This window comes from Streptopelia decaocto (assembly GCF_964273445.1).
Source record: "Streptopelia decaocto genome assembly, chromosome: 19".
NCBI lineage: Eukaryota > Metazoa > Chordata > Aves > Columbiformes > Columbidae > Streptopelia > Streptopelia decaocto.
In genome coordinates, this window is record NC_138674.1 from 4,381,998 (window position 1) to 4,409,838 (window position 27,841).

The 27,841-nt window shown below is 51.7% G+C and overlaps 2 protein-coding genes across 3 annotated transcripts in view; both read right to left on the reverse strand.

Moving 5' to 3' along the window:
* Positions 1 to 204: 204 nt before the first annotated feature.
* MFSD4A (major facilitator superfamily domain containing 4A) lies at positions 205 to 18,741 on the reverse strand. 2 transcript variants are annotated; one of them, XM_082069295.1, is made up of 10 exons: positions 18,403 to 18,741; positions 12,827 to 13,025; positions 12,455 to 12,694; positions 8,325 to 8,493; positions 6,689 to 6,804; positions 5,519 to 5,692; positions 4,152 to 4,299; positions 2,719 to 2,789; positions 2,465 to 2,585; positions 205 to 1,291 (listed from the first exon to the last, which is right to left on the reverse strand). In XM_082069295.1, the coding sequence occupies exons 1-10, from the start codon at positions 18,630 to 18,632 to the stop codon at positions 1,227 to 1,229; spliced, it is 1,533 nt and encodes a 510-aa protein (XP_081925421.1). In that variant the 5' UTR covers positions 18,633 to 18,741; the 3' UTR covers positions 205 to 1,226. The 2 variants fall into 2 exon arrangements, 1 of the variants encoding a protein (XP_081925421.1); XR_014185720.1 differs by having other exon boundaries at positions 1,264 to 1,291; positions 4,152 to 4,252.
* A 6,728-nt stretch (positions 18,742 to 25,469) lies between these two features.
* Positions 25,470 to 27,841, reverse strand: part of CDK18 (cyclin dependent kinase 18) — a gene marked incomplete at both ends in the record, with an annotated part of 16,634 nt that continues 14,262 nt past the window's right edge. The window contains 2 exons of the mRNA XM_082069120.1: positions 25,470 to 25,583; positions 26,635 to 26,702. Coding sequence (XP_081925246.1) covers positions 25,470 to 25,583; positions 26,635 to 26,702 — 182 coding nt within the window. The remainder of the gene's footprint in view (positions 25,584 to 26,634; positions 26,703 to 27,841) is intronic.

The window sequence follows — 27,841 nt, forward strand, 5'->3', positions numbered from 1 at the left end:
AACTGGACACAATATTCCACATGTGGGGCTTTTTCTACAGAACCACCCAGGGAAGCTCCTGAAGGGATTTTATGGGAGGTAAGATCTACCGCTTGGAAAAATCCAAATGCTAGAAGCAGTCACACAACTGCTAAATTCAGCTCAGAGCTGATAGGCTTGGCCAGGAACAGCTTACGTTACCCCAGTCCAGTCATGCTGAGAACGTAGCAATCAATCACCTTTAATTAAACACCGCTTTATATACACACGTACATATGTACATCCACATACAGCAGTTAAAGCAAGAAGGACATGTCCAATCACTCATTGGAGAAACAGGTGTGCAGCTTGACGCTCTTCTAAAGCCGGTCCTTTCTTCAGAGCTTGTAACAGTCATGCGTGGGGTATGAAAGTACCTTATGGAAGGCACCTGTTGTTAATAATAATAATAAGTATTGCACAGATTAAGCAGCTGGAGGCTGGCTCCCAAATACCTCTGTTTGAGCTTCAACTGGAAGCTAGAAATAAAACCACCCTAAAAGACACTGCGACTGGAGCAGCCGAACTAGTGACTTAAAGCAAAACAAACCGTCACAACTCATTCTTGACTCGAAAAAGGAAAAAAAAAAATCAAGCTAATGGTTTTAATAAGAGCCCATAGCATGCTGAATAAGACACTGTCTTAGTGATATACGATAATCAGCTGTGCAAATAGAGAGAGGTCCTGCTACCACTGTGCATTTGGTGGGTTCTTCCCCTTGTGGAATTTTTCCCCTTTGGAATTGGACAATTGAGACATCTTGATGCACCCAAACTGATTCAAATCCAGGATTGTGCCGTAAATCGTAGGGGCTTCTGTACTTTACGGGCCAAAAGAAAAATCTGTTGAGTTCAATGGCTGAGGGGGGAGATGTTCAGCATCACATAGAGCAGCTCTTCCTTCCCACCCTGCGTCCTGAATTAGTAAGAAAGTTCATTTGCAGGAATAACTGTTCACCCAGCACCCCTGCCATGGACCGGAGCCTTTCAGACACGCTCAGTCCGAGTCTTACAGTCTCTTTTTGGTCAAAGTTGTGCTCAGCTTGAGGCAGAGTTTTAGGATGTCTTCTTGATTCTCACTTACCCAATCAACTGTGCTTTTGATTGCAGAAAAGTTGCGTGATTCAGTCATTAAATGTGAAATCATCCTTAACAGTAACGCTGAATTGTGTGTTGGTTTATTGCTTGTCCAGGGCTCGGCCGCTTCTTTAGCGCTGATACTGTCCAGTGTCGTCTGTTACTGCTGGTTTGTCGGGTGAAGCGTCATCCAGATCTGCAAAATCCATGATATGGTAGGAAATAAACTGCCCCAGCTTATGGAATTATCGAGCACATATAGAACTTGCTTGAAAACTGCTTATATAGAATTCACTTAGCGTAACTCCTGCAGGCTGTGAACCTTGGAACTTTCTGCTTCATTAAATAAAACAAATACCTTAGGGCTGCAAGATAAGGAACCTGGAGATAAGTAAAGGAACAGAGCAGGTTTTACAGCACAATATTTCGGCTGTTGCCAAGAACTTATTTTCTCCAGGTGCAAAATGGCAATTGAAGGTCAGAACTTAAATTGACAGACCCAGTGAAGAACGGGGAGACCCCAGACTGGGATTGTGGGGGTAGAATTGGCCAAGGTTGGTTTTCTTCCCCGCTGAGGGTCCCTCTTTAGGAAGCAGCAACTCAAGCTGCTCTACACTGTAACTAGCAAATAAATCATGGATTTTAGGACAATTTCTGGATTCCATGCCCAAGTGTCTGCTGTGGGAAACCTGAGGAAAAGGCACTTCCCTGCACAGGTAACTCAGCTGGAGGTTCTGAGCTTTAGGGGATGTGCACGAGCTCTCCCAAACACGAGTGTTATTCCATCCCCACCACACTCCTTGTTTCTTCACTGCTCAGGGAAGATCGGCCTCCGTTTCCAGCAACCTGGCCAAGTTTCTTGCCTGTTACACAGCGCTCCTTTTACAAAGGGTTCTCAATAAAAACAAAGAGCATGTGCAGACCGAGGGGATACGGAAAAGAAACCTTTCACCAGCGAGGCTACAGCTGCCTCTGGATGGCAAAGCCACTTGTTCCCTGGATTTTCAGCCAGAAAACAGCGTAGAAAAGCTCATCCAGGCTGTGCTGGGAGCACTTACTCGTGGTAGCACTTACTCGTGGTAGCACGGTCGTGCTCTCACCGCTACCCTGCCAAGTGCTGGGATCGTTCCTCTCTGATTCCACACACCATTCCCTCTATTTTCCCCTTGCTTCTCCAACAGGAAAGCAAGCAAACCCGAGCCGTGGCTGCCAAGGCTTCTGTGGGCAAGTCGCAGCAGGAAAAAGGGGGCAGGAAGCAGCACTAGAATAAACATTTCCTTGCATTTTGCTGCAGTGCTGCTCCCTGGTTCTGTATTGATGCACATGCCCCTTTTCCTCTCATTATAAAGTGGGGCTGGTGCTTTCTTACCTGATGAGGGCTTGGGGTACATCCTGTGGAAAAACAAGAGGAAAGCGTAGAAGGTAAAGGCCAAGCCTCCAAAGATCATCCCGCAGACCAGGAAACTGTAGCTGCCCTGATCATGGATAATCTGCAATTGGAGGAAAGAAAACAAATGAGAGAGACCAGACATGTCACCATAGCGCTCAAATAGCTCATCGGCATTCAGTAAGAGCTTTATTATTTGATAGCTCGAGGGTAATTAATGCCTTGCCCACACTTACCGATCCCACCAGTAACTGCAGGACCATCTCTCCGATCCCAGCGCCCGTCACCAACACGGTTGTGGCACAACCTGCAAATCAACGGTGCGAGTGAGGGCGGCGGGACCAGCGGAACCAGCCTGCCGCTGCTTTAAACTGCTCTTTCACCCCTCTTTCCAGACAAGATTTAAAAAGTATTTAATGTGTGTTCCCATCTAGTGCTGTGAATGCCTCTTCTAACCTACAGCAGTGCGGGAAGGTAAAAGTTTAAGCCAAAACCATCCCCTGTTCTGTCACTTGTCTCTGTTGGCAGAGCTGATGTTGCTTCTTGCTGGAAAGGTTTTCATCCTGTGTTGCTGCCCCAGAGATGGGGATTGGCAGAGATGTCCTGGAAGAGCTGGCCCAACTCTAGGATTTACACTTCACTGATAATCTGGATGATGTTTTCAAAACCAGCTCCCCCTAAACCTCTGAATCAGACATTCGTGCCCATCCCTGAGAGCCCTAAAGCTGCAGGAAACCAAGAACCAGCCTGGATCCCTGCCTGGAGAAGTTAGTAGTACAATTAAGCAGAGATTTACACAGTCTGGGTTTTTTTGACCACAAGCTCAAATCAACATCGCCTTCAAAAGTGGATCTTCCTTCCTGGGCATCCCCAAGGAGGGAAGGAGTTGCTGGGTGCGATGGTTTTGATTTGAGCATCCCAGGTTCCAGTATAAGTTGGGGAATGACCTATTAGAGAGCAGCGTAGGGGAAAGGGACCTGGGGGTCCTGGGGACAGCAGGGTGACCATGAGCCAGCACTGGGCCCTTGTGGCCAGGAAGCCAATGGGACCTGGGGTGGGTTAGAAGGGGGTGGTCAGTAGGTCAGAGAGGTTCTCCTGCCCCTCTGCTCTGCCCTGGGGAGACCACACCTGGAATCTTGTGTCCAGTTGTGGCCCCTCAGTTCCAGCAGGACAGGGAACTGCTGCAGAGAGTCCAGCGCAGCCACCAAGATGCTGGAGGGAGTGGAGCATCTCCCGTGTGAGGAAAGGCTGAGGGAGCTGGGGCTCTGGAGCTGGACAAGAGGACACTGAGGGGGGACTCATTCATGGGGATCCATATGGAAAGGGGGAGTGTCAGGAGGATGGAGCCAGGCTCTTCTGGTGACAACCAGTGATAGGACAAGGGGTAATGGGTTCAAACTGGAACACAGGAGGTTCCACTTAAATTTGAGAAGAAACTTGTTCCCGGTGAGGGTGGCAGAGCCTGGCCCAGGCTGCCCAGGGGGGTTGTGGAGTCTCCTTCTCTGCAGACATTCCAACCCGCCTGGACACCTTCCTGTGTAACCTCATCTGGGTGTTCCTGCTCCATGGGGGGATTGCACTGGATGAGATTTCCAGGGCCCTTCCAACCCCTGACATTCTGGGGTTCTGTGGTCCCCATTGTGCCCGTTGTGCCCGAATCCCCGCTCACCTCGGTACTGCAGGATGTCCTCGGTGTAGGCCAGCATGCTGGGGAACGTGCTGCTGAGGAACAGCCCCAGAGACGCTGTCCCCACAAACAAGAAGACGACGCTGTAGGAGAAAATCAAGAGCAGGAGGAAGGTTATCAGGACTCCAACCTGTGGACAATACACACAGAGTCAGCGGGAAGGGAAATGCTGTGTGGCAAGAGGCACTAGGTTTTATTTTCTTCTTTTTTTAAATAGAAAACAGGCTGGAAAATAAAATAAACTATACTGAAGAAAAAGATCACAATCTCTGAAAACCTGAAATAACTAGCCAAATAAAATCCATCTGCATTTACAGTAAAGGATTTTGTATTTTTTTTAATAACAGGACTTTACAACCTGTCTTGATACTTAAATCTCAACTTCATTAGGTAGAGACTTAAGATTATATCTTGAAAAATACCTTTTCTCTGCAGCTTTAAATACAATAATATTTTTAATAGCATTTAAATGCAACAGTATTTCCATGATATTCACATAATCACTAATAAGTCTTATTCCACACGTTAAAGAATTAACTCACTCTCAATAACTGCTCAGAAACAGCCACAGGGGTAAAGCCAAAGAGCCAACTCAATGGAAATAAACTTGCCCCCACCTCTGGTTTCTTGTGTGCAAGAGTAACAGCAAAACCACCCAAGATGCGCTAGTGGGGCAAGTCAGCAGAGGGAGCTCTGCCATACCCAGCCACTTGGCTTTTCGAATTGTTCGGCCCTGCTGGTGGGTATGTCCACCAGGGCAATGGGGATCCTAAAGAAATCGAACTGCACTGCTCTATAATGCTGAAATGACCCCAGGAGCTGCTGGATCTTCCTCTATGTTTCTTAATAGGAACAACTCCCCGCTTGCCACATCATCACACGTCTTTCCTACATACCCTAAAGGATTCCTTCCCCTTTCTTCAAGTGAATGTGTTTTATTCATTTAACTTCACATCACGTTGGTTTCTTTGACATCTTCTACAGCCTAAATAGATAACTTACTGGCCTGTCTGCCTTCCCTTTCCCATGGCTAACATGGGCATTTATTTCCCTGTATAGACGCCAGAGAAGACAAAGGGAATAAAGCTGGCAAAAGCTTTGCCAGGTGCTTTCACCAACCTAACGCTGGATTAATTGAGCTCAGAAAAGCGGCGCAATCGAGTTGTGAGTCTTAACAACCTCTTGCGCCGCAAACACAGACCCAGCCATAGAGGAGAAGGCAAATACAGCTCCGGATGCCGAGCTGCGAATCTGCTCTGGGTACGGCGCGAGAGCAGCCGCAGCTCCACACGGACACCGAACCTCGGAGGCGAGCGGAGGAAAACCAGAGTACAGCAAAGCAGCCTCACCACGTTGATGAAGACCATGGTCGCTGGCTTCATGCGGTAGGACACGGGGATGGAGATGAGCCTGCCCAGCGTGATGAACCCCCAGAAGAGGCTGGGCAGGTAACCGGCCACCTTATGGACTACGGAGAGAGGCTCCTCCACCGCGTAGCTGTAAATGAAGCCCGAGTACTCTCCCTGTGGGGGAAACAAAACAGCCCGTCACATCCACAGGGTGACGCGCAGGCTTTGCGAATACAGCCTGTCCCTGGGTTATTCACAATGCTGTGATGGTGCTGGAGAGCCCACCTATGGATTTGCTACCAAACCTCAGTGAGCCTCGTTCCCCAGGGTTTGCAGCTGGAGACAGGAGCGGAACACAGGATTTAATCTCTCCTACAAGGGCAAGACTTAACAGCGCTACTGGGTAAAATGCAGGCTAAGCTCTGATCTGTAGAGATGCTCTCTTCCCTAGGGACTGTTTTCAAATTGCATACTCCTAAAACATAACACCTTAAGGACCCGGAGTCGATCATCCTTGAAGATGGAGGCCCTGGAACATTCCCGTACCTACAGCTGCTGTGTGTAACCCCGCTCGTCTCTCAGGACCCTATTTATCACCTTGCTAAGACCCAGAAGAATCTTACTATGAGGGGACTGAGACAAAACTGTTGAAAGACAAAGAACAGCAACTCGCCAGCCAAGAGCGAGACTTCCTCACCCGGACAGAAGTGCTACACATGGTCAACCCTGCGTGACAGCGCCAGCCAGGGTGACAAGGGACCGCGCCATCCCCGCGTGCCCTTGGCTTGGATTTGGTGGGCTCAGGAGACCCATCAAACCAAGCCACCATTTCTTGTGAAATACAACAAAGCTGTTCTTGGCTCAAGTGAGAAGAGACCTGTGCTTTGTATGAGTAGACAACATCGCAGCTCCAGCTTGGAGCTGGGGGGGTTAGTAGCAATCTAACTGCAACAACACGGAGCCTGGGAGAAGCCACAAAACCCTCCTGAGAAGCGGGACATGTATCATCCTGATCGCCATTAGCTTTGAATGAGAAGCTCGGGAACCAGCCCGCTGCACCGGCAGACCCCGCAGAGGACACGTGCTGGGTTTGGGCTGTCACAAGTGATTTGGAAGAAAGCAAGCCACGCAGCTTTGCCCAGACAAGATCCGTCTAGCAGCTGGACTCACCACAATCCCATCAGTCATGAAGAGAACAAGAGCCCCAGTGACGTGGACTGCGAAGTAGGTGTAAGAAGCGCCTCTGAAGTTTTTGCTTTGGCAGCAGCTAAATAAGTCATCATGACCTGGTGAAAAACAATGCAAAGCAAACTTAGCTGGAACATCCCCATGGGGCTGGGCGGTTGCCAGCCCGTGACGGGGATTTGTTTTGCGCTCAGCTGCAAGACAGATTCATAGAGGACCGCGAGCAACGCGGAGCACTCTGCTGGCACCACCTCTTTCTTTACCAACCCACGCGCTTCCAGAAGGAAGATGGATATTTGTATGGGCTGCTGTGCACACATTGGGATCCTGGCTCTCTGGGATACTCGCTGCTTCTCTTACTGGAGCTGCTTGTGCTGCTCTTCCCATTTAGGAGCAACACCTTGCTGGGCCACTCTCGCAGTCAATAGAAACAAACCCATCGGAGCGGAGCATCGTGCTCGGAGCCCTTGGTACCACCACACAGCGGAGTCCTGCCCAGGGAAGCTCACGTCACATTACACCAAACAAGCTGACTTTGGGAAAGAGAGTGATAAACGCACAACTAGTGTTGCTGGGAACCACAACGTGCCGAAGCTGGGGGGCAGGACAGCGAGAATTCCTGTCCTCGGGTTTTTATCACCCCGTTCTGGGGGGAAAGTGACAGCACCTGCAGTCCTGTGCGGGTCAGACAGTCATTCCCGCACGGCAAAGATGAAATTGTCTCAACGTCTCTGGGGAAGGAGGGATTTTGCCAGCACGGACGCGGCTGTCAGGGATTAATCTCAGCTGCATCTAAGAGGAAGATGGAGATCTGAAGAACATGAGGCTCCAGTGGGCTGGTAGGAAAATGGGCAGCTGGGTTGGGGAAAGAAACCATCAGCATCTCAGCTACGGGAAATGCTATCGGATGAGCACAACCTTATCAGGCACTGGAGAACCCGCTCCCTTAGGGACACCCGTGATCCTTCCCCGCAGCAACTCACTACATCTCGAACTGCCTTCAATATTCCCTAAGGTTTCCTTTTATTGTTCAGGTAAATCCACCTCTTCTGAAATAACACTCTGACAACCTTAGATTATTACTTCCAAGATTCACTGTTTAACTGAAGAATTTACTGCAATACATTTCTCTTGGGTAGCAAAGAACAATGCTATTATTGTCCCCAAAACAGGGTGTAGTCACGAGTTCAAGAGCAAACTATTGGAGTTTAACTTTTCCCCTCAAACAAGGGTGCTGTCCCGATTCCTTTCAGATTTATAAAAAGCAGCGTTCTGCGGCACTTTTAAACTGGAGCCAGCGCAAAACCTGACCCAAAACCAGGAGGAAACACTGCGGCACAACTTTCATGTGGGCTTAGACGACTTGGGAGCCCAGGTTTAGTTTTAGGACAGCTCTGAGTAAAACAGCCTGGGGTGCCACCTAATTTGAGGGCAACAAATTGGCTTTTTGGGTTGTCTGGGTACTCCTGGATCACACCCACGTGTACGTTTTGGAAGACAGGGCAATACCAATGGATCTAACTGGTTGGACTCAATGGACATGCTCAGAAATGCGGCATTTTCTCCGCTTGTTCGCTCCCCATCCCTCCAAACCCACCAGATGGAGGTGCCTCCCGCTCACCTCCTGCTGCCGGGGGTCTCTGGGTGCTGGTGGAGAGATCGTCCTTCTCCGGGGGCCGCGTCTCCATCGCCAGCTCGTCGGCCGACAGCAGCGGGTGGCTGCTGCTGCTGAAACACGGCACCATCCGCTCCTTGTAGAGCAGGAAAAACACCGCGATGGGCACCGGCAGCTGCGGGAGGAAGAGGGAGAAGGGGCAGGTGAAGGCGACACGAGCCTCGCACAAAGTACGGCCCGGTTTCCCAGATGCGGTGTCTGTGATGGAGGTTTGTTAGGAGAGCTGGGAGGGAGGAGAAATTTGGATAGAGTAGAGAGGAATAGGAATAGGGATAGGATAGGAATAGGGATAGGATAGGAATAGGGATAGAATAGAATATAGAATATAGAATGGAAAGGGAAAGGGAAAGGGAAAGGGAAAGGGAAAGGGAAAAGGGAAAGGGGAAAGGGAAAGGGGAAAGGGAAAGGGAAAGGGAAAGGGAAAGGGAAAGGGAAGGGGAAAGGGAAAGGGGAAAGGGAAAGGGAAAGGGAAAGGGAAAGGGAAAGGGAAAGGGAAAGGGAAAGGGAAAGGGAAAGGGAAAGGGAAAGGGAAAGGGAAAGGGAAAGGGAAGAGATATCTGAGTTGAGAGCAAAGATTCCTCATGTAGAGCACAGTCCCTGTGGGCTGGGGACCATTCAGACCAGAGACGCTGGAACAGAAAGCACCTATTAATAAATACAAATCTAATGAAGCACCGTGCTAGCCCTCCAAACCCCAAATCTTCTGGTTTCAAGCATTTTGTCACTTCTACCTGAAGAATTATAATTATAAAAAGCAGCTTTTGCCTGTGGAGAGCGGAACAGTTTTCAGGTGAGGGAAGAACAAGCTGCTCCAAGAAACTTTGTGCCCACCCCTGGTCATTAGCAGAGGTCCCTCAGCATCTCGGGAGAGAGGAGCTGGTGGTTCCCAACAACAACAGCACCACCACAGCCACGGCTTCAAACAGCCCCTCGGTGGCACCTGGGGCTGAAGAGCATCTCAGATACCCCCAAAACACCCAGGGATGCTCCCAGCGCAGAACAGACCCACCAGCACCATCTCTCGGGCCTTTATCCCTGGTGCAAACACCCCCGGGGACCACGAGCTTGTACCAGCCCATTGGCTCCATCGCGCAGGAACCACAGCATCGTGTCCCCCGTGTCCTCCCTTTTTTTTTAGAAAAACCCCAAAAAACACACAGAGAGAAGCAAATGAAACTGGGTCTGCCCCTCGCCAGCCCTCCCTTCTCCTCCCACCACAACCAAGCGCTGTTTATTCTGCAACAAACTGGGGGAGAAAGCCAGGAAATCCTAAGTGCCGACTCACTCTCCAGCCGCCAAGCGCTTGTTTTTGACATGTCTGTGAGCAAGCGGGAGCTCTAGCTCTAAATTTCCTGCCTTTTGTCGGCTCGTGGCATGATTTAAATGTATGGAGAGTTCCCCACCCTGCCTCTCTTGCCTGAATTCATTTATGAGGACTTCATTGTTCTGGGAACAATGGGAATAGGAACAGTTAGTTCGGTCCCATGGAAGAAAAATGCATTTGCTTGATAGTTCTAATCCTTCCGGAGGTCAGGACCAGATTTTATTCTTCTGAATTGCAGAGTTTGCAAAAAAAACACCCCAAAACAAATAAAAACATGCAGAGGGACTGCCCTTAAAGATAGAGCCTCTGGGCACTTCTAACCTTAAGAACTTGGTGCCTGTGCAGAAAAGGGCCCCAGCTTTGCACTCCCCCAATTCCCGGTCCATATGCATGTGTTTGCATGCACATCCCTGTTCCCCAGATCCTTGTTGCTAAAACCAGCTCAAGAAAGTGGGGAAAAGCAAAGGATCGAGCTCAAAAGAAAGCAGGTTCCTTGTGTCCTGCACAGGTTGTCTTCCCAGGGCAATTCTGCTTTGCCTTTTTCAGCAGGTTATTCCTTATTTCAAGGAGGAGGGGGGACAAGCATCCCACCGGGAGCCTGTATGGGATGAAGGGTAAAGTTGGCAACAAGAGCCTGGATGTGATGCTCCAGCTCCGCTTGAATAGCCAGGGATATTCCCCTCCCCTTGGCAGCTTTTAACTGTTATTATCAACTCAACGAGTTGCTACATCACGCAGTTAAATGTGGGTATAATCCAGGCATCTTCGGTTTCTATTTCAGTCTCTCCCCCCAGGAGCATGGGACCGTTCTCCACTATTGTGTCCAGGCCACTTTTAAGCAACCGAAGCACAACGGAGCGTCCCACGCTTCCCCCGGGAAACCACCTTCCGGACAAACACATCCCTCGCCGAGGAGCATTTTCCTGATCTCCAGCCCCTTGGAACGGGCTGGATGATTAAATTTCCGTTCTGTGGGAAACTCAATTTTAAAACATAGGGGTTTTTTTGGATGAAAAGCCAGAATTTCGTCTTAGAATGAAAAATTTTGGCCGGGAGTCATCCAAGCACTTCGTTTTGATAAATGTCGAGCCACTTGATTTTACTAAAGCAAAAACATTTTGCTTCGATAACATCCAAACAACTTATTCTGTCGACTTTACACATTGTGTTTATGCCAAAGTCAAACTGAGATATTTCTACTTTAAACAAAGCAAGACATTGAAATGAATCATTTTGGCTTGTGCCTTGTCAGAAAACACACAGCCCTGTGAAAACTGGGATGGAAATGTGGTTTTGACCATTTTACAATGACATTGCCGGTCCTGGTTTCCATTTCTATAGCTTACTCATTTCACCCACTTCCTTGGGGTTTTAAATACCAACTACCATCCTCTTCCGCTGACGTTTACAACTTAAAGAAGGGGTCAGCAGTTTGGGAGCGGAGCTGCTCTCAGCGTCTCCAACCAGTGGGTTGGGTTATCGAGTTTTAAATAAGGAATTGTGTCGTTCCCTCAGCGAGGCGTCGGGAAAGACAATAACAGCTCGGCTTTGGCAAGGGGATGCACTGAAGAGCTGTGTATGTCCAACTCCCGCTCCTTGGATGTTTGTCACCCAACCCTCATCCCAAAAACCATCCGTCTCCCAGCACCCCGGGACTCCCTGTTGTGAACCAACTCCACACGTGCACAACGTGCAAACCACCGGCACTTGAGCGTGGAGCGATGCACAAGCCCAGCTTATGTTCTGCTAAGCTGGACTCAACCTGGGGTCCCATCCAGCTCCCAAAATATCCACAGAACCCTCCCATCCACTCTCCAGATAGCGGACGCGTTGTCATGTTCAAAGCAGATATTAAACGCTGCCTTCAAAGTTAAATCCGTTTGCTCAGGTTTGACTGGCAAAATAGATAACGTTGGGGTGTAATTAAAAGCAGATTTCCCATGGTGTACACAGAGTCAGAGGTAATTAAAGCCAGCTTCTCCAATGCAGAGAGCATCTTTTTTTAGTACTACTGCAAAAAAACTCATTATAGCACCGGCCCAGCTGTTTTAGTTGCCTGTTCTCCTCCCCCTGTCAGTGAGCCGGATGGATTTAACCATTCTGGGGTTTGGGTATTAACTCGGGGGTGAGGAACAGGGCTGGATTTCAAAGAGAGCCCACGCCTGCAGGCAAAGGCAGCTTGCTGGACATCAGCTTTGGGACTGGGCAGCGTGGTGAGAGAGGACGGGCACAAAATCCCATCTCTCTCACAAAGGAAGGGTCATGGAGCTTTTACACCTGCTGCCAAGCACCAGGGAAAGAAAACAAATAGGCAGAGACCCCCCCCAGTCAAGCTTTCAGTCCCAGTAACTCAGTTCATCAACGGGCAGTTTCCCATCAAAGATGCTGCAGATCACCCTCGTGCTGAGCCGTCCCCATGTCACCCAGCTCGGCCCTGTGGCTCTGAGCCCCTGACAAGGGGATGCTGGAGGCACAACCCGCATCCAGGGAGATCAGACAAATCCCAGGGGATGGTACCTTGACCCCATCACATCTGATGGCGCGGTCACCTCTGGTTCAGCTTTAGAGTCCTGCCCTCCTATCCCCAGTGCCTGCTGGAACCGGCCGTTTGGTAAAAAAGGAACCCTTGCTGATCCTCACGCCTCCTTCCATCACTGGAAACACCCAACACCACCAAACACAACAGTTTGCAAAGCCGAGAAGCAGAGACGTCCCCAACAACAGCTGGGGCCATTCCAGTTGCAGCACTTACGTTGATGAGGGCCATGATCCAGAAGGCGTAGGAGACGCGGGTGACCACCATGCCTTTCATCGGCAGGTCGTAATGGGACAGGTTGCCCGGGTGGTGCGGGACCAGGGACTTGCGGATGTGCGGGAGGTTGCTGGAGGCATTGGCCGTGGAGTTGGAGAGGATGCAGTTGGTGTCTGAGAGGAAGGGGTCAGCGATCAGCGGGCTGAGCAGCGCTCCAAAGCCCACGAAGAAATGAAGGGCCTGCAAGAGGTGAAACGCAAGTAGAGAAGGGGGGTTTGCTGCTCTTCTCTGCAGGGAGACTGGCCAAGCCCCTCACTCCTCCTCCTCAAGGGATGAAGCACAGCCAGGGGGAGACGCGGGCTCCACGCTCACCTGCAGGAATATAGCTGAGTCCTTCTGGTAGATCTTCACCAGCTGCATGTTGGAGATGGTGTCGATGCAACCCATGGCCAGTCCTGCCACAGCCATGACCACAGCCAGGACCACCACATTGTGGCACAGGGGGATGATGGCGAAGACCACGGAAATGGCCAGCGACGAGGCGAAGAGCGCAAACAAGGACTGAGCCAACCTGAGACAGGCAAAAAGGGAAGACAGGACAGAATTACCACCACGAGGAGCACCCACACCACAGCCCTGCCTCCTGTGTTCAGCCCTGGGGCAGTCGGCGGTGTGGGTGTTAGCCGGAGATGCACCCACACGCTGTAGGGCCAACTAATGCAACTCCAGCACATGCTCTTCTGACAAGGGACGTGCTGCACCCCCAGGTCTCCACGTCACAGCTGTAGCCAGACCTAGGCAGATCTTCCATCCGGCTTTCGTGTAGAAGAGTAACCATCCCATCAAACCCATGTTCTGCACATTTCAAGGCAGAATAAGGCCTGAGAACCTTCCCTTGTTAACTGGGTACATGTGGGGATGAAAAGGGATAGGGGTACATGCATCATGACTTTTGAGCAGCGCCAGGGCTTTTCTGAGGGTGGGCTGTACTGCATTGGCAGGCTGAGCAGGGACAAGAGCTGCTGTGCAATCCCAGGTCGTGGCAGGGAGAGAACTGCTGGCATCCACATCATCCCAGACCTGCCGCACAGGAACACCAGGGAGCCACTGCGGCTCCCTCTCCATGCCCTGTGCTGTCGCTGCTCTGGTGGCATCACCCCTTTCCACACCACGCTGAGATGGGATGTGGCAACCAAGATGCTGGAGAGAGTGGAGCATCTCCCGTGTGAGGAAAGGCTGAGGGAGCTGGGGCTCTGGAGCTGGACAAGAGGACACTGAGGGGGGACTCATTCATGGGGATCAATATGGAAAGGGGGAGTGTCAGGAGGATGGAGCCAGGCTCTTCTCGGTGACAACCAGTGACAGGACAAGGGACAATGGGTGCAAACTGGAACACAGGAGGTTCCACTTAAATATGAGAAGCAACTTGTTCCCGGTGAGGGTGGCAGAGCCTGGCCCAGGCTGCCCAGGGGGGTTGTGGAGTCTCCTTCTCTGCAGACATTCCAACCCGCCTGGACACCTTCCTGTGTAACCTCATCTGGGTGTTCCTGCTCCATGGGGGGATTGCACTGGAAGAGCTTTCCAGGTCCCTTCCAATCCCTGACATTCTGGGATCCTGTGGCGCCGCTGCTGTTCCCAGTGCAAGCAGCCGCTTTCCAGCCCACGTGGTCCATGGGAGAAGCCCGAGGGATGCGTGTGGTGGAGATAAAGCTGATGCATCGCATCTCGAGCCTGGCAGCGGCACAGGCGGCTCTCGCTGTGAGCCGGGCGGTAGCCAGCTCGCTGGAGAACAGCGCCCGGGCTGGCACCGCGCTGCTCCGGAGCTGCCAAGCGCAAAGGCAGGAAGGAAGGAAGGAAGGAAACAGGGATCAGACAGCGAAACGCTGAAACTTGCAGAAAGATGGGACTATAAAGTCACAGCGTAGAGCACGCAGCACCAGCCTGTCCAAAACCCTGGTAGGAACTCTTTGCAATGCCCAGCACCCTGCTACGAGTTGCTAATCAGGAATTGGGGGTCTGCTGCTGGGCGATGTGGGGTACAGCCGTCTGGCCACAGCAAAGGCTGGCAATGCACAGGTGTGTCCCCAGTATGGACAGGCAAGCAAAAAACACCCACGGCTCACTTGGCATCAGCTTCACGCTTTTCCAGAGAGGGAGGAGAGGGCTTTGAGAAGGCACCTACGCTGCCAGCCCCCCCGCCCTGCCCGCTCGTCCAGAACGGGCATGTCACCGCGGTTCTGCGTGGCCATCATTCATCTGCAAACCACATCCTGCTCCTTGCTTACACCGCGCTCCAACAGCACCGGGCAGAAAAACAGGCCAAGGGCACCTCTCCTCTTTATTTTGCTGCCCGGCAGCACGAACCTGGCTGTGCCAGCACCTCGGTGTGCTCCCACCTCCCGGCACAGCCTCGCTCGCCCATCGGCCAAACCACGGCGGAGGAGCCGAGGTTTGGCAAAGCCGTAACTACTGATCTTCCTCTGACAGCACAACAGGGAGCCAGCATGGGATTTTCTGGGGGAGGGAGGGAGCTGAGCAAGATGTGCACAGTCACGGCAGGAAAAACAACCAGCAAATGAGAGAGGAGCAGCTTGGAGCCTGGAGAGACGAAGCTGCACTCTCTAGGGTACGGCAGGCGAGCCCGAGGTGGGGAGCGACGGGGAATCACGCACCGAGCCAGCCCAGAAACGCCTCTGCTCTTCTGCAGCCTTCGCAAAACAACCACAGCACCGCGCTTGGCTGGGGAGCACCTTCATTACTAGAGTTAAACATTAATGGCAGGTGATGTTATGTCCGTAAAAAGCCTTAAAAAGATCACCTTGTTTCTCCCCAACGAGCAAAAACTCCTGCCTGCAGCCAGAAGGTGTTAATAAAACAATTGCAAGGCCCCTGCAAACACCAGCAGCCCCCAGCCCCTGCTGCCCCCAGTATTAAGGGGGATGAAGAAATTGCCGGTTTCTCCTCTCTAGGATCAGGGTGGTTAATACAATCCCGTGGTCAGCCAGCAAAACTTCCCCTCTCCTTCCCACACAGCGTATACAAACCCCCACCTCGCTGTTCTGTTGGGCAAACACTCCTCAACTTCGTCTATGATTTTCCCCACCCCAGGGAGCATTTTTTAAGGCCCTCACATCCAGAAGAATAATGATAATCAGGCTAATTCAGACTTGAAAAACTGGTAATTAAAAAACCCCAAGCCCTAAAGGAGGAAGAGGGTGGTGTGGATTATCCCACATCTGCCCCAGGTGCCCCTGTCTCCAGCACAAACCACCAGCCAGGCTTGGGGAGCATCACTGGTGCAAAAAGCAAACTGGGTCACGGGCGCTCAGTTAATCCGGTGCTTCTGTCACAAACGCGTGTAGCGGAGCCGCGCAAAGGGAGCGTGAATTTAACTTCACAATGTGAACTTAAAATCCAACCAAATGGGAAAGGAAAAGGGGAAGGTGAGGGAGGCAAGAGGTGGGGGTGCAGGTGCACAGCGCTCGGCCCTGGAGTTTGCGGGAGCTCGAGGTGGATCCCACGTGCGGTTCTGGGCCTGGGCAGGGTCTAGGCCGGGTTTTGAGCCGTCTCAGCACTCCCACCCCATCACTGCTGGCCGAATTTCCACTCTCACAACACAGCAGGTACTTCTGAGAATCTAGTCCAGGTGATATCAGGAAACGAGAGTTTTCATTGTGCTTCTTGCAAAGGTCCCCAAGCCAAGGGCAGCAGCTGCTCCAGGTCTGTCACTGCTCCAGGAACCTCCACCAACACCCCGGCAGCACCAGGGTTTGAACCGGGGCACGCACACCTCCTAAACCCCAACCCCACTCCTGCAAATACCTGGGAAAAACCCGCATTCTGCAGCAGAGCTCGACGTTACAACCCAGCAAAGCCCAAGCGGAGCAGCAGCCTGTCGGGAATCTAACCAATGCGCCTTCCAGCTTCGTGGGGATCTGCTCATCCCTTTGCGCCTCCCGACAAGCCGGGGAAGGGACCATGCAGCCAACCCAGGTCTCCAGGGCAGAACCCCACAGGCAATAATCGCATTTCTACATCACTCAGGGAAACTTGCAACAGCAAACTTTCTTCTTCCTTGGAATCTCGCCAGACAGGGAATTCTGGAGCTGGTTCCTGTGGTCCAGGCTTGCGTTGAGTTACAGAAGAGACGAATGCCACATTATGCTCTGTTGTCTCCGCGCTCCAGGACTCCAGCTGGGCCCAGAGAGCTGAGCCTACAACCCAGCGCTCAGCAGCTTCTCTGGTGAGAGGAACCAAACCATTATTTAGGTCCTGCCACCCACTTCTGCCGCAGAATCCAGTAACAACACAGCTTTCCCTCGCGAGTCCATCATTCAGAGCACACAGCTCAGAACAACACATATTTTAACAGAAAGCAAGCAACAAATACTGTGTTCCTCAGGCATTATGAACTAAGCCCAGCTTGCAGCCAGACCTTGGCTCAGCTGGCGTTCAGGCAGGCGATGCTTTGGGATCCTCTACCAGCAGCTTTCCATCTCTAACTGGAGCAGATGACCCATTCAGTGCTCCTCCCTGCCCAGCACTAGGACCAGCATCATTTGATTTATGATCCCACAGCATGGCCCAGAAGTAGAAATCCTTTGCAGGACAGCTCGATCTGTCTGTCCCTGAAGAGGGGATAGCACAGGAGCTCTCAGAGCCTGAACAGTTGATATTCTTATCCAAACCCACACGTTCGTACGTCGCACTGCTCTGATTAACCCTCCCCAAGACTCAGAAGCTACAACTACCCAAAACGTGCCCTCCCTCCTGCCTGGCAGGGCTGCCGCTCCGCACTGGGGCTCACAGGCACTTTGCAGGAGCCCTGTTGCTCCCAGAGGCTGCGATCACATCCTGGCTCATAACCACAGTGAGCAACAAATGCTCTTTTGCCCCCAAGATGTGGCTGCAGAGCTGAAAGTTTGGGAGTCTCCTAGCACCAAACCCCAAATGGGTCTGTGTAATCCACCAGTCCCCAGACAGGGGCACCAGGACAGGTCAGTGTACCACGATGGCAAGTTAGCAGGTGCTCTAATGCCGTTCCATGAGCTAACACAATGCACAAGAGTTTCAAGAAAACATTTTTAACTAGGCATTTTAAAGTAGTGAAAGACTACTGCAAAATGCTCGCATATACATGTTAAACATATATATGACGTGTCTATCAGAGGCACGGAGCTGGCACATTACATCACTGCCTGAAGAATTAGTGACAATGTAAATAATCAGCTGATTCGCAGCAGAGCTGTCATCCAGCCTCAGATCAAACGCCAGTTTGGCAATCTTTGGGGTTGAGCCATCGTGTGTTATTTATTTTAAACACATCCTGGACACAAGGCTCAGTGCAAATCCCTCCTGCGTCCAGGTTTCGCGCTGGCCCATGGGGCACGTCACTGTCCCTGGTCACCCCGCACAGCTCAGGCACTGCCCGTGTCCCCGTCCCCCGCGGCAGCAGGACCACGAGGACCGCTCGCATCTCAGATTTGAACACGACACCACCTTAATTTCTGACACTGAGGTTATTAGAACAGGCTGCCAATAATATTTTTGCGAAAAGCAAGCAGGTTAAGGAAAACACCCTCCAGGAAGTTCAGGCTGTAACTTCACGCCCAAGCTACCTCTGTCCTGAACTCCAGGGGAACCGGCAGCTTCTCTCCAAGGGTTCGGAACCGTGCAGAAGTGGGGAGCAGCAGCCCCCGGAGCATCTCCCGGGAATCCCCCTCCCTCCCAGCCGCTCGGGCTGCAGACCCTCCGGGACACGCATGAAACGCTCCACTCGGGTTTTCCCCCGTGGACCACAGCATCCCATCAAAAAAACCCAGCGGGAGAATGCGGGAGGGAGGCAAAGCCCCTGGTGCTGCCCACCCCCGGTCCGGGAGGAAAGCGGGGGGGCTGCGGGGAGCTCAGCCCCCCCACGGGAGGTGCGATGAGTTTGCCGGGTGCCTTACGTCCTCTTGAAGACCCCTCCGAGGCAGCTGCCGAGCAGGAGGCAGAACTGCTGCGAGAAGAACACCCAGGTGATCTGGGAGAGGGAGCTCTGGGTCTGGCAGCGCAGGTCCAGCAGCGTGGGCCCCAAGAACGCGATGCAGAGGCCGAAGCTGAAGAAAACGCTCCAATAAGTGAGGGTGGGCTGCAGGTTCCTCCGGAACCGCGCCGACACCCGCTCGTCCCACCACATCCTCGGGCGGCGGAGCGGGGGCGGCCCCGGCGATGCGGCTCCGGCGCCGCCCGGCCCCGCTCTCGCTGTTGTCTCGGTCCCGGTCCCGCCGCCGCCCTCGCTCCTGCCTTTGCAGGATGTGGCTCCGGAGCCCGCGGCACCGCGCCGGCCACTGGCTCCGCCTCCGGGACCGGGAACCGCCGCCGCCTCCCGGGGCCGGGGCTGCGCCGAGCGGGGCCGGGGCGGAGCCCCCTCGCCATCCCCGGGCGGACTCCGCTCCAGCGCAGCCCTCTGGGGGGCCGGAAGGAGCCCGAGAGCATCACCACCCCGGTATCCCCGCAGGGTCTTCCCAAAAGTAGGGCAGCCCCCACCTACGACCCCGCTGCGTGGTCCACACCTCAGGGCACAAACGACACTCGGCTGCAGCCACCCTGATGGAAGCCCAGAAATCCCCTATCTCTATAGTCTCCCGTACCCCTAAATAGGTACAAGCGTTCCAGACAAATGCAATTAAAGTTGCCCCTTCTCTGGCTGAGAAGCACAAGATGGTTTGGGCGGCGGGGGGGGTGCATGTTTTAAAGTCGGAGTGGTTGATGCTTACGCAAAAGGTCTCCTCTAGAGGATGGATTTATAAATATTTCACCTACTTTAGCTAGGGAAGACTAGCAATTTTTAGAACACTCTTTCCAGGCAAAGCAGAATCGATGGAGCTCAGACAGAGGGCTGGCTCCAGGGCTGCACACCACATCCCTTCCCATGCCAGCAGACCCCACACAGGTACTCACACATCCTGTGACCTTTAGGAATGCTGCTCCAGGGCTGCAGGTGCTAATTTCTACCTGGACATAGCTTAATGTTTAGCTAATTCAAATTGCATTGAAGTCCTTGTTCTTCCCTGCTTGGGGCATCTGCTGGAGTCTTCCCAGAGTAAGGAGAACAGAATCACATCTCCTTCCGCCACCAAAATGAATAAAGTGACTCTGGGCAATAGCATAGAACAGGTGGGCAATAAAACCTCTGATTGCCCCAATGGAAAACTGCTGTGGCTGTCACTGCCCTGAAACCATTAAACAATTAAAGGCACAGCTCAGCTGCCTGTGGGGATGGAGCAATGTTGTTATTCTGTTCTACTGATGGGCAAACTGAGGGCCAGAAAGGAATGAAGTGCTTTGCTTATATAGAGTGAGTCAACAGCACGACCGGAAATCAGGTTTTCTCATTACGTGATAAACCATCTTCCTTAATAGCCTGGATGGCAGGATGGAGGGGAAGGGGAGGCTGGTGCACAGGCCTGGGAGACACAGCCCCAGGCTCTCCCTGCCAGGCAGTGACCAGTCAAACCACCGCATGCTATCTCGGCTTCTCCTTCCCCATCCATTAATGGGGTTAAAACAGCACGAGGGATGAATGATTGTGACAGTAAAGGCCTTTCCATCAAAATGCCGCTGGGAAGGTAATTTCCTGACCTTCTTTGTCCACGTGCCTGGAGTTGGAGTTACTTGATGAAACAGCAGATCCTTCTCATACACACACCAGGTGCCGTAGCCCAAGAAAGGGCTCACAGGGCTTTACCCGTGGTTCCCCTGGACCATATTCTGGATGTCAGTCCTGATATTGGTTCTCCCATTCCCAGGACAGGAGTCAGGAGACCTGCACTCTGCTCCTGGCTTCCATTACCACATCACCATCACTTGGTAGCATCACCTCTCTGGTCCTTGACTTCCCCAACTATAAAATGGCTGAGCAATGCTTTCCACACCTTCACAGGCTCGGTCCATCCGCTCCTAGTTGAAAAGGCAGCATCCAGGCACCAGAGGTTACAAATGGTTGTACAACCCTTACCCCAGCTACAACAGCTGACCCCACTTTGTCAAGTGACGGCCTAAATGCCAGTACCCTTGCTTCCAGGAATATCAGGCCATTTTATTAGGGATAACACAAATCATGCTTGCAAATAAGAAACGAAGCGTAGGTGGGTTAGTCAGCAGAAGAACACACAGATCCTTTCTGGCTCTGCATACTGAAACTCAGATCTTCAGAGGCAGCTCATAAAAATGCAAGCCACGGGATTATGAGTATATGCAATGCCAGGATTAGCTTTGTGAGGAGGCACTTTAGGCTGTTTTCCAAGCTGAAATCAATGTTGTGCTTGCAATGAATTAAACACCCACATTTTTGCGCTTGCTGCAAACTGCAAAGTGAAATAATGAATGAAGGAACGGCAGCGCGGCATGATTACAGCCAGCAGCGGCAGGCTGCGCGTCCCTCGCTGCCCAAAATACCCGATAAGCGCCTGAGAAACACCTTCCTTTTGCTTCCTGTGTCCTTGCACGGTCCTGGGGCAGCAAGAGGCACAGCGGAGTTTCTTCACTCTATCAGTTCACCTTTTCCAGCGGAGCAATGACTTCTGTAACGTGGTTGCTCCTGCTTTGCAGTGACTGCTCTGCAGAGCTCCAACCCAGAAGCCAGATTTTGTTCAGGTTTGCTGTTGTGACGCTGGCATCGCTTCTCTCAGCCCAACCTCAGCACAGTGGGAAAATTCAAGCCTACTAATGGGTTTTCTGAAGGTTTCCTCAGGGTGGAACCAGCCGAGGCCCCATGGGTGGGCTTGGGCCAGCACTTGCCTGGGGACAAGGCTCCCTCAAGGCTTTAGCCAGTGGCCAGGTTGGCAGCTGTGGCCAGGGCTTGGGGCTGAGATAATGTCAATTTTTCCCCATCTCCCTTTGCCAAGAGGCCACAAAGACCAATTGTGGGCTGACACCCTCAGAAACCCCAACACATTATCCCAGCAACATGGGCACCTGGAGACAGGAGCACCAATGCTTTTCCACAGCTGTAACTCAGCCCAAAGAACCCACCACCAAGAAAGCTTGAGCAGATAAGAAAATAACCACCCTGAATCACTGAACCTGACTGAGAAAAGACGAGATGCTTCTTACAACACAGGGTAAACTCTCCATATGATGGGTTGAGTTATTCTAGGCTGCATGTAAGGTGCTCAGCAACCCAGCATGAACGGGAACAGCAGCAAATGGGAGAGGTGTTCACCTCCTGCATTTTGGGGTCAAGAGTTTCAAAACACACGGTGTGATTTGGAAAGCTTGGCTCCACTTCTAGGTCAAACACCAGCCTGAGATCTTGGCTCAGTTATTACAGATCCTGTAATGCTTGTCTAAAAGGAGGAAGCGCTCACCTACATGTTTTCCTACCATCCAGGCGAGATAATTCCCACACCCACTCCCATTCAGCTGGAATCCATGTGCTTCCTCCTTTACCGCACCAAAACTGCAGCAGAGGACAGTGGGCTGCAACAAAATGACCAGGATGAGCCCCCTGGAACTTAATGGCACACAATCTTGTTGAGGGCAGCAGGTATTGTCCCTGCTTTGCAGATAATGCAGAGAGACCTGGGGAGCAATGGGTGACAACGCTTGAGCATCCTTGTGAGGAAGGGGAACCCGTAAGGGACATGGAGCAGGGATGTCATGGCTATTTGGGCCGTTGGGAACATCCAAACGCCGGCTGGAGGACGTGGGTGGGACAGGGTGACATTCCCCTGGTCCCAGTGGCGGCAGCGACTGGAGCAACGAGAGCGGCGGATGGAGGAACTGGTTTGGCAAACAGCTCCGTACTGGGACCTGCCCAGCGCCTGGACGTGACTCAGGCGGGCTGGGCGCTGCCGGGAGGCGCAGCCCGGGGGGGCCGAAGGGCATCGCCCCCTTCCCTAAACCTCATTTCACACCACGAGTCTGGCCCCAAACGTCGCCCCAGTCCCCCCATACTCCACCTCTGGGTCTCCCAGCCCCGAGTGTCTGCAGCTTCTCTTCAGCAGCGATGAGCCAGCGAGCAGGAATATGTAAAGGGGATTCCTGTGCTGAACAGTGAAGGGGGTTTTTAGCTGCTGTGGGAAACGGGGCTCCCCTGTCCCTAAACCAGCTCTGCCCTTCAGCTGCTTTGCAACCACGGGCAGGGCACATCAGCCCCGAGCTTTATTTGCCCGATAGGCTTATTGCAATATTTGTTCAGGGATCCACGCAAGGGACTGTAGGAACATTTTCCTATTTGCGCACAAGTTTCTCAGGTCTTGTGTTTCAACCCCCTGCAAAGGTCAGGTAGGTGGCAACTCCTTTGGCACCAAGTCTGTGTCTGTTACTAGAGCCAGGTGAAAAATGCGCTATTAATAGGAGAGAAAAACGAAAGGTGTTGTGGAACTGCATGGAAAACAGCAATGGGTACGACATGGCACGACACAGTCCCTGCCCCATGTACAAAACTATCCTGCATTCAATAAAGTTTATTGTCCAATCTTGGCTTTGGAGCGTTCACAATACAACTGCACTAGAAGCCTTAGCAACAAAATGAACACATCCACAAAATAAGTCCATGTCACATCTGAAATACAAAAGTTGAAATATTCTTATAAAACATTCAGACACGGGATTGATAGATGGATACAGTCTTTTATTATTTTTATTTGTGGTTGGTTTTTTTTTCTGTACCTTTCCATTTATTCCAGAAAAACTTTCTATAAAAAAATCATTACTCCTTTTGGAATAAATCTTTAAAATAATTTCTTTTAAAATGCATCTTCCGTTTGTACAACACTAGTTAAATATATATTACCGGTATTCTGCAAATGAATCACACCAGAGAACATTCACAGTATGTGGATCCTGGTTGCTTGGATCTGTTTCTCTTGCTGTAGGACAAGCATGAGGATGAAAGAAGGCAATGAAGAACCAGAAAAGGGGTTTCATAGTGTTCGCACCCAGATATCACCAGATAACCAGACAACCAAAAAAACTCTTCAAGAAGCTTGAGAAAATGCCCTTCTATTTTTATTTTCTCATTATGTGTAAGGGAGAGGAAAAAATCCACTTATTTTGTCCTTAGTCTCCAAGACACAATGTAGTTTTGTTATTTAAAGCCTTAACATAGATCTGGCACCGGGCTGGGCCAGGAAAGGCGTGTGTGTATGGAGAGGGTGAAATGGAATAAAGAGCTCTGTGAGCTTTATTGTTGTCTAATAACGTGGATCTTGCTTTACTCATTATTTACTTACATTTCTTTAATTAGCTATCAGCTGGATAGCCGAGCGAACACAGCCTTTCCTGAGGAGCCAGCCAAAACACCCGTTTTCCACCAGAACTGGTAACAAATGAAGAAAAAATGGCAAGAAAAATGTCTGGAAGACAAAGCAACAGTTTCCTTTAGCCCAAAGTCCCCATGTGTGAGGAGCGTCAGCTGCTCCGGATGCGAGAACCCGCAAAATGACCGAAATGCCGGAGAACCACAGATATTCCCAGCATTATCCTGAGCGCTGCTGGAAATAATCCAACCTGGGAGCTGGCTGGTGCTCCAGAAACTGGGGAAAAGCTGCCCGAGGATGCGGTACCGCAGGGATGATGCCACCGCGCCGCGGATTTCCTCCCCTTGCACGCTCAGGGCTTCTATAAACCGGGGTTTTGGTTCGTACGACCCCAGCCAGAACCTGCCGTCCTCATGGGGACGCTGGCCAGGAGATGGAGAAAAGGGCGTTTTTTGGCTTCGGGATCCAACCTGCGGCTCCTTTTCTGTGCCGTGGGATATGCGACGTTGGGGGCTCTGGAGCCGACACGTGCGAGCGCAGCAGCAGATTATAATCAAACCTCGCTCGGCGGGACACCTAATATTTACACACGTTATCGCCCTCCTGAATAGGAATCCAATATCCGCTGAACGGCAGTGGAACAAAAGGGGTTATCTTGAATTTGGGCTGTTAGTAGAGCACGAGGCTAATAAATAATGGTGTCTCCTTCAGAGGGGATTTGTAGGAGGAAAGGCAAAGGTTATGAAAGAATAAACAGCAGCTAACAGGCCCTTTGTCTTCGCTATCTCATGCAGTCCTGTCTACACGGTCATTGCCAGGTCTTTTCCGCAGTGGTTTCTGTAGGTGACCTTGACCTTCAGCAGGAATCACCTCGCTCAAGGGGGGAGATCGGAGACCACAATGACCCGGTCTGTCCCCGTCCTCCCCACGTGAAGGTGGGACATGATGCCCCATCGAGCTTTACGGTAACACCAGCAAGAAAACTGCACCAAGACAGGTCAAACATCCTCAATGGGCTCCCCAGGAGCGGGCGGGGGGGGTTCCTGCTCCTCCTGGTCCCATTTGGGCTCCAACAACCAGGATTCTTCACCCCCGGGTACCTAGAGGTGCTGCTGAGATGCTGAGCTTGTCTGTCCTTGAAACGCAAGCCCGCAGCACAGATCCCTGCCGTGCCAAGGAAATTCCTGTGTCAAATCCCCCGGTGAAAGCAAAGTCGACAGCGGGTTTGTTCATTACTTCAGCCAACACCTCGCTTTGCGAACCTCCCGAGCGAAAAGCCCCACGCGGCAGCAACCGGGTGTAGGAAACCAGGCAAAACGCTGCCCTGCCGTCAGGGAGAAATGCGTCACTGGTGCCTGATGGCTATTCATGCTCTTCCCTATCAAATGGAAACAATTAATGAACTATTCAGCCTGCTGCATGCTGGCCGGAGAGAGAAGGGAACTGAGCAGGGATGGGCAAACCTCAAACAATGCAGACGTCTGGATGCTTGTCTAGGACAAACCCCAATGAACAGCTTTGGGCTGATGGGGGAAGCTCGGAGGGCGCATCGCATAGAGCACTGGCACAGGGAGGAGTCACCCCCGAAGCTTTGGGGAGCTCCAGGGGCTCCTCGTTTATCCTCCCGCTTTGCATTTCCTGGGGATCATAGAAGAAATGCTGCGTGGCAAAGCAGAAAACAGAGCCCTGGCGCCCTGCTCGATGGGGAAACAGCGGCGTGGGGGTCACCGGCCCCTGAGCGATGCCTCCCAGGCTGGCAGCGTGAGGGGTTAAGACATCAGCATGTCCTGCCAGTCCCGGTGCCAGTGCCAGTGTCTGCCAAATCCAGAGTCTCGCAGCCACATCCGCAGGCTGCAGGACCGGTGGGCGAGAGGACTAGTCATCTGCGACAGCCAAGAGAAGGATGGGAATATTATACAGGAGAGAGACTTCTTGCAACACTCACACACCGAAGGCTGCAGGGGAGAGGTGCAGCAGGGCCTCTTTGCTCAGGATGGATTTGGCACGTTCCTGAAGCGTACAGAGGGGAAAATACACCAGAAGTCCTTGGCCAGCACAGCACGCTCAGATCTCAGCACATCCCTCAGTCCCGCGGCATCCATCCGAGTCAGGGCTGGTAGGATCTGGCGGTGGCTACAAACGCCGAGGCCACGCGATGAGGTTTGAGGGATGATTTTTCTCCTCTCCAGGTCTATTTCTGGTCCCCACAGCTGAGCTGTGGGAGGTTTGGCACCTCTTCCCCGTTCCTCCGGGTAGAAATGCACTGAGGTGGGCGTCTGCAACACTGTGGAACGGATTTGGGCTCTGCCACGGGATGCGGGGGGGGATGTGCTCCTGAGAGCTGGGAACCGTGTCCTCCCCGTGGGACGATGGCAGAGGGTCGTGGGGTGCGGGTCAGCTCCGTCAGTGCCTGGGAAAGGGTGGCCGAAGGGCTCAGAGCAGCAATGGGAGGGTGCATGGAGCTGATGCTCGTTTGGCCCAGTTTCTGCACAGCTCTACCAGCTTCTGCACCCCAGGCAGGCTACACCAGCCCTTAATCTCAGCTCAGGACATCCCAGCCGAGCAAATTTGGAAACACAGTGGTGGTGAGGAGGGGAAGCAACGGGAAGCCTCCTCTTCCCAGCTGCTCCATCCTTGCCAGGATTCAGGTGCCAAAGGTGGGGAGAGGAACGGGTTCTGTTGGCAGAGGAAGGGCAAGGAAGGGAGGGCTGGCGCAGTTTTTGTGCTTCAGGTGCCATTTCTCCAGTTCCAGGCAGGGCCACGCTCCCAACTCATAACGTGGCTGCAAAGTGTCTCCCCAAGAAATCCGGGGTGTAGAGCGGGTTGTCCGAGCAAAGGTACATTTTCAGAAATGTCCACCTGGGCCAAACGCTACGATCCGCAGCCGAGCGTTGGAGATACCACCCTCTGATCACAACACGGTGCCCAGCTCACAGGACACGATTCTGCATTCCAGGGCAGCTCCGCACTGGAGCGCCGGTGCAGAGGGTGGCAGCTCACATCTGATGAAACATGGAAACGTGAAAACAAGAGGGGAAAAAGGCCACAGGTCCATCAACAGCAGCTGCCAGGGGCCATGGCTGGGGGGGCGGGCAGGGAAGAGCCTGCGGCCATGGGCGCTTGGGCATCGTCCTGCTCGAGTCAGTAATTCTGCGGTGTGGTGACATGCTTGTTCATAAACAATATGGAGTAAAAAACCTCTGTGAAATTTTTATCTTATTTTGCATATAAGGCCAAAACTCAGTTTCACAGACCAACTGTTCTCAAAGCTCCCTACAGCTGCAATGTACTTCATGGGGAAGCAAATTCTCGTAAAACCTGCCTTAATTTTCCCTCCACAATGGGCAAAAACTGACCTCCATGACCATAGCATTTTTCGGGCATTTCTGTCGCATAATTTAAAAGCTACATATGATTAATAAATAAATAAAAATTACCAAACTTTATTGATTTACCGTTAAGTTCTGTATCATTGAAGAATATAATCACATCTTGAAAGTACTGACACATGCATGAAAATAGTATTTCTGTAATTCAAAGTATCTGATCTAGGCTATTATTCCCCTGGCAGTGCTGATGTATCCATCCAGTGGGTTTCTCCTGATTTTGTCAGTTTGACCTGTTAATTTAGGTGAAACCTTAGCCCTCTGCGATGTTATATTCTTTATTCTCTTTTTTTACATTAGCTTTGGATTGTTTTGCCTAGGTGTAAAAAAAAAAAATATATATATATATATATATATATATAAACCTGCTTTTAACATTCTTCAGTTTCAGCTTCAGAATTTAGCAGAAAACTGTATGAAAACATTACGTTTCACTCCTCAGTGAGCTGTTGCCTCTGAGAGCAAGGCAGGTCAGTTACCCAGGGCAATGTTGTGGCTGAAGCTTTTGCTGTAGAACTAACTGAATTGCTGGCAGCCCTTTTGCTTTCATTCATAACCCTTGTTTCTGTAGTATTTTTAGCTCATCTAATTTCTGTATTTAGGTGCATTTGTGAAAATGGAGATTTAATGTGATAAGCCTTAGAACCTGTGCTGTAATCTGGTATAAATCAGTCACTAGGGAATATCAAATCTGTTACTGATGTTCAGTCTAATTGCAGCTGTCAGGCTTCCAATTTGTGGAAAGTGCTTGGAGG